At 56.8% G+C, this 6325-nt stretch overlaps 1 protein-coding gene across 1 annotated transcript; it reads left to right on the top strand.

Moving 5' to 3' along the window:
- Positions 1 to 4680: 4680 nt before the first annotated feature.
- On the top strand, positions 4681 to 5265 carry SPRG_09846 (hypothetical protein; the record flags this gene model as incomplete). Its single annotated transcript, XM_012349495.1, has 3 exons — positions 4681 to 4719; positions 4919 to 5103; positions 5151 to 5265. 3 exons carry the CDS (start codon positions 4681 to 4683, stop codon positions 5263 to 5265), a joined length of 339 nt encoding a protein of 112 aa, XP_012204885.1.
- Positions 5266 to 6325: the final 1060 nt, after the last annotated feature.

Here is a 6325-nt window from a genome sequence, read left to right as displayed (position 1 = left end):
CGCAGCGCGTGGCGCTCTCCATGTACACGGATCCGCCGCAGGTCGAGGTAACGCTGGAGCAGTTCGAGGCCTACTCGACCGACCGCCTCCAGCTGCTCAGAATAGTATCAAGACAATCGCGATGCAGCGGCTGCGACGACGCCAAGCTTGAGAAGGCGCTTCTTGCCGATGCGTACGAGCGAGGGCCGCGCGAAGGACGAGGTTTCGCATTTCATTTTGCGTGTGTGCAAAACGCCATGCGCAAAATGAAATGCGAAACCGGATTCCGGCGCGCCTCGAGATGGCCTCACGCGACGAGAAGATGCGCTGTATGAAGCGCCATGGCCAAGTACCAGCAGGTGGTTGTTGGGAGTGAGCTCAGATATGCATCTCGTGGTAGAACCCACGCGCAAAGCGATAGCTCGCACACAGGCTCCTGTACTCGGACCACCCGACAGAGGCGTGCAAGTCGTTGGGTGCGTAGAAGTCATACTAGCGTACTAAACGTCGTGTCTTCACTTGTATTACTGTCGCTAGATTGTCATGGGCCTCACCCGCGGCCACAAGCGCCCCCGGACGACCACAGAAGAGCAAAACGAGCCCCCGCGCCGCTGCCTGCGCAGCCACGGCCCGGTGAGCGAATGAAGAAGAAGGAGATTGCTAGTCTCTACGTATGCGAACTCTTTGTAACAACGAAGAGAACGCAAAACACGTTCATATATATATACTAGTATACTAGTATAGATTGAAAGCACCGCTTGTATTGTGTGCGGTGGGCCTTGCGTGCGAGGTCGGTGACCTCAACCTGGCGCCATGTCTCCTCGCGCTGGCGTGGTCCTTCTCGGCTGGCATGGAACGTGGCCACGATTGAGCTTGCATTTCGTAATGCACGCTCTTAGAATCGATTCTGCTGTTTGGAGAGAAACGACCTTCGTAGGTCACCGTTCTATTGTGGTCATTCCCTCAATGCACTCGGAACACTGTGTAGAAGAGTATCGCGAAAGTAGCTTCAACTTGCAGAACGGCTTCCATCGTCGGCGAAGGACCATTCGATGGCTCCTTGGTGACCCTTAACGATCTTCCACGTGGCGAGCGCCGGTCATTTAGGTCGCGGGAAGATATATCAGGGGTGACTACGCGAGGTGTCCCAGGCCCCGCGATTGGATTCAAAATGCTGCAAAAAGATCCTTGAAGACACCTTCGATTGCTGCAACTCCCACATATTCATAGCATACTAGTATCATGTGGGATGCCAGAAGCTTCGATGGCGAGTGGGACTACACTCTGTGTACCGGTACAGTAGTATGCAGAGCGGCGGCCCGTTCTTTCTCAACCAAGAGAGCTCGCAATCGCACCTTTGACTGCCAACATGCACGTTTGGCTGGACGCACGCAGCGCAACTTGAAGTTACAGTGCGGGTAGGGTTACGAAGCAGAGAACGCTCACTCGCCGTGACTTTGGAAACGCGTGCACCTCGACTGCTCTCGTGCTCCCGTCCTTCCCGTTCAACTCCTCGATCGCACATGCAACAACATGCATTCGCTGCCCTAGCGTCTGCGGTTCCATTCAGCAGTGGTGACCACGAGTTGCCTTTCAGCGTCTTGGCGCAGCGTCGAGCTGCCCAGTTTCGCTGGTTTGGCTTCGACGTAGCGAGTGGCGACTTCTCTGCCCGCGCGACCGACACGCGTCTTCTTCCGATCGGCCATAACGGTATCTGTTGCTCATGCGAACCGATACGGTGGGCTCAGGATGGTCGTAGGCGCACTCGAGCTCGGCATCTTTGCAGTCGGTACGCCGGCGACGCCGCGTCGGTCGTTCTTGGGCGCCCGTGTCATCGCTGAGAACCACATCGCAAATAGACTCAAGTTGTACTCGGAGCAGGACGATCACCATGTCACCATGTTGAGTTGCGATGCGTGGACAGTCACGTGGTTCAGGGCGCCGACGCCATCCTCGCCTTGACGCGCGTCAGCATCGTGGCAGCTGGCAGTATGGAGCTACCGCTCGACACGCAGACGTCGGTCATGCGCGGCGAAGAGTGCGAGCAACTTTGGCAACCCGGGTCTTTTCATCGTCTACGCCAGCGCTACCACCGTCATTTCCCGTATCCAATCTAATGGGCTGCGTCAATTACGTCGTTCAAGGACGATTTGGGCAACGACATCGACTTGTTTACTGTTGTGCTTGTCGCATGTCGCGGCGACGGCTGCGTCGCGTGGCAAAAGGGCGCGCTCGTTCCAAGATGTGATCAGATCGCTGAGGAAGTTGTGCGCTTCATCGAGAAGAAGCGACAGCAGGGGTGGCCTGCAAAGGAAGGCTGACTCGTTGTCGTCAACTCGACCATCGTGGGAGGCAATCCGTGATGCGATATCCTAGAATCCTTGTCACCATTGACGTTAGAGCACGGTGTGCTATGCCAGCGAGCATAGCACACCGTGCTTTAACGTCGATGGTGACAAGGATTCTATGAGGTCGCATGAGGATCGCATGAGGAACCGGCGCCAAGCCGGTTGACGTCGTGGGTACTACCTCGGTTTGCTTTGTCGTCGGTGCTGCCGCCCATGCTCTTGTAGCGTATGGTCTTCGCATTGGTCGCGATGGCCATGGTCCCGAGCGCGGGTCGGGCGATGACTGGCGTCCTGGGTCGTCGTCGCCATGCTGGTGGTCCACGGAGCGTCCATGCCCGCGAGGGGTCGGTCCATCGTCCACGGAGCGCGCGGGCAGCATGCAGGAGTCGGTGCTTCGCGGGCATGCTCGTCTTCTCTCTTCTGCGGCCAAACCAAAACTGGCGCGCGCCAACCGGGTATGGAGAAGAAGCTCCGAAACCGTTTTATAGGATTCGGCATAACTGTTGGTCTTTGCGGCATGTGCCAAAGATACCATGCCACCTCCAGTCGAGCCTTAGTCGATACGAACGACTAAACGCTTGGGATGACAGCGCTGACCATCTTGACGGGGAACGACGTCGCGCCTGACGCTCATGGCATAGGCCACGACGAAGATATCCATGGCGCTAACCAGGCAGCGCAGGCATGATCGAGCTGGCGCTCTTGCTGCAGCGCGAGCAAGCGGCGACGTCGACGCTGCTGCCGACGATCAACGGCGACTTTCTCTCGGCGTCTCGAGGCCGATCCTGCACTAGAAAGGGTATTCTACTACGCATGAACAGGCATCATTACGATGCATGACGAACTAGCGCGCACATGATCGACCGTCTCAAGCACATATACGTCGACGGTGCCGTCTATGGTAAGCATGCTACGACCGACTTTGTTGGACGACGGGGTCGGTGCCGCACATCTCGACCACCGAGGTTTGGATGTGCTACTATAGTACGTGGGATGGAATTTAGTATACCAGACGTCACCGACGGGTCGCTGCAACGGCGCAGTGGCGCCAGTGGCGTTCTCTGTCTTGTGATGCGCCCCGCGGCGACAAGTTGAAGTTGCGATGCGTCCAGCCAAACGTGCCTATTGTTACCGGTCAAAAGTCTTTGACGCCTGGGGCGTGGATTTACACATCACAAAACAGTGAATGGCCCAGCAACTTCTAGCAACAGGCTCGGGCGTCTAGCATTTCACGCTTGAGCAAGACAAGTTGCAGCGGTTGCGGAGATTCGACGCCGAAGGAGACCAGCTGCATGTGACGACAGATCCGTTTACCACGTCATCCGATGACGTGACGAGAAACCGTACGCATCTCATCGTCGTGCGATCGATCGACCGAGCCTGCGTCGATGCGTCAATGTCACTTTGGATGCAGAGCTCAAAGTGAACGCGTCTTGATCTCTGACGCCGACAGCTATTGCAGTCACCACATCCCGTGGATTCGCTGCCTCGTTCCTCCCGGTGGGCTTCCAAAGGTAACTTCTCGAAGCTCCTCGCCGACCAGCTTCAACTATCCAAGCGATATGATATTCGCAATGACGCGTTTCTTCGTGGGTGTATTGGCTTGGTCGCTCCATGTGCAAGCTACAATCGTCACTGCTGAATCGAACCGTGGACGCCAGTGCTAATATGAATGCACTGTATTGCACGTGCGATGGAGGATTTGAAGCCGGAATTAACCAGCCAAGGCTGAGCGAGGGTGGTGGCGTTCTCTGCTTCGTAATCCTACCCGCACTGATAGCTTCAAGTTGCGTCGCATGTGTCAAGTCGAACGTGCCATGTTGGCAGTCAAAGGTGCAATGGGGAGCTCTCTTGGCTGAGAAAGAACGGGTCGCAGCTCGTTATATCCACGCTACTGGAATCTCACAAGGTCCAAGCCCGACACGAATGTGTGTGGGTGCTGCAGCAATCGAGGCGTGTACCGGTATCGTCAAGGATTGATGTGCATCGCATTTGAATTCGATTGATGTACCAACCGCCGGCGACGAACTTGCTGCGCGCGAGCTTAAGCGCTACCGGTTGTTCGATGTCAAGCAATGTCATGCCTCTGAGCGCGGCGGCTCAAGTTCGGATGCACTCGCGCTTGGCGAGTATCTTCTTGCGTGACGACGTACAGTACGACCGGAGGGCTCAGCACTCCCCTTCTTTCAGTCCTCCTGTCATGACGCGCTAGCTGCTCGCTCAGCGATGCTCGTCGCTGCCATGTCCTTGCCACCTTGCTTCCGAGAAGCAGGAAGTCGCCTTCGTGGCCGGTCGCTGAGCGCTGCACACATCGACCTTGAAGTAGCTCCAACCCGGCGGGCTACCGCATGCGATGCAAGAAGCGCAACCTCACAGCTGGACGATGCACGCTGTGATATATTGACGTTCTTTCTCAGCCACGAGCATTCGGAACCGATTCGATGCACCTTTAACTGCCAACCTCGCACGTTGGACTGGACACGACAGTCGCAATTTGAGCTTCATCGGCGCGAACGCCACCAACCGTCTCTTGCATCTCGACACTTGCGGGCCTCCAAACCGCGGTTGTCTGCCGCATCACGACCAAGCAGGCCGCCATCAACGACCTCTTCAGCCTCACTCCGGCCGCCGACGGCCCGTGGACGCTCGCGACCAACCTCGTTGCCAACACGACGAGTGTCAATGCCTGCCCGGACGTCGGCCTGGCCCTCCACCGCTACGTGCAGCTGCTCACGACGACGCTCGTGCTTTTCATCAACCAGACGCCGCACGCTCGGTTGCAGCTTTGGCGCCGTCGACGAAGCCCACGACGTGGCTCGACAGCCATGCGTTTGCGACGCCCCAGGGTCCTCTTCCGAGCGGCGCCGAGTGCCCGTACGGCGTGTGGCTCGTCAAGGTCGAAGACGGCGCGATCATCGAGCCGACATGCTCTCGGTGATCCGACGGTCGAGATGTATGGCATCGACAACGTCGTCCGCGTCGTGGCGTCGGTCTCTCGCCGTGCCGGCTCGACACAGCCGTGCGCTTCATGCCTGTGTGTTGTAGGTAGCAGTAGCGAGCCATTGCATAAGATGTATCGGCTGCTTTGAAATACAACTTTTATATCGTTGGGCTTGACGAGGCTGTCTTGTGTGGGTGGGCAGGGGACATACACTGTTTTGGAGACAGGATGCACATGAAACAGAATGTGGACATCAACCGCTGGCATGGGAAACAGCAGTACAATGCAGTGTTTGACGGCCATATGTCTTCGTGCCACGGATCGCTTGGCGGGAAAGGACCAAGGATGTCAACCAAGCGAACCGTATTTAGTGTAAATTTGACTGGATACAGCTTGGCTATCCGAGAACCACGGCAGCACTGTCGTCGATAGTTCGATTCGAAAGAGTCTTGCTTCTTGAAGCACAGATCGGACGAAGAATCTCCTCTCGCATAGTTTCCGCGCTTCTTTGGCCACAGCACGTGCTCGCAGGCTCGTTCCTCGACGGGGCGTCCCACAAGTATTACAGTGTAGCATCTCGGGGCTGAAGCGGCGATGTCATGCTATCTGTGTCGTGGCACGGTCGCCCCATATATGCAAGCTGGCGGGTACTTCGACTTCCGATCCATGACGTGGCGTCGTGGTAACGAGAGCAGCCACAACAAGCGCTACACACGCCAGCTCCTTGTATTTCACGCATGACGTGACGAGAAACCGAACTCGAGCCAATGCGCCCGACCTACCTCATTGGGCGAACAAAAAAGACAGAAATTCCGACCCGAGATCGAGTTGTATCGATCCAACAATTCTAGCCCCAGGTCGCACTTGGTCAGCATAAGCGCGGGCGGTCTGACCTCGTCCGTGCGATGCCAGTTGTCCAATGCGATCGCGTCCGCCGCGTCCGTGCTGGAATGGGACGTCCGCGTTGGAATGGGACGTCCGCATTGGAATGGGACGTTCGTGGTGGAATGAAACTGCCATCGACTTGATGACCGACTGACATCCAAAAACCAAGTGA

Source organism: Saprolegnia parasitica, assembly GCF_000151545.1.
Source record: "Saprolegnia parasitica CBS 223.65 unplaced genomic scaffold supercont2.54, whole genome shotgun sequence".
In the NCBI taxonomy this organism is placed as follows: Eukaryota; Oomycota; class Saprolegniomycetes; order Saprolegniales; family Saprolegniaceae; genus Saprolegnia; species Saprolegnia parasitica.
The sequence above is the reverse complement of the archived record's forward strand: the minus strand, read 5'-3'. Positions and strand labels throughout refer to the sequence as shown.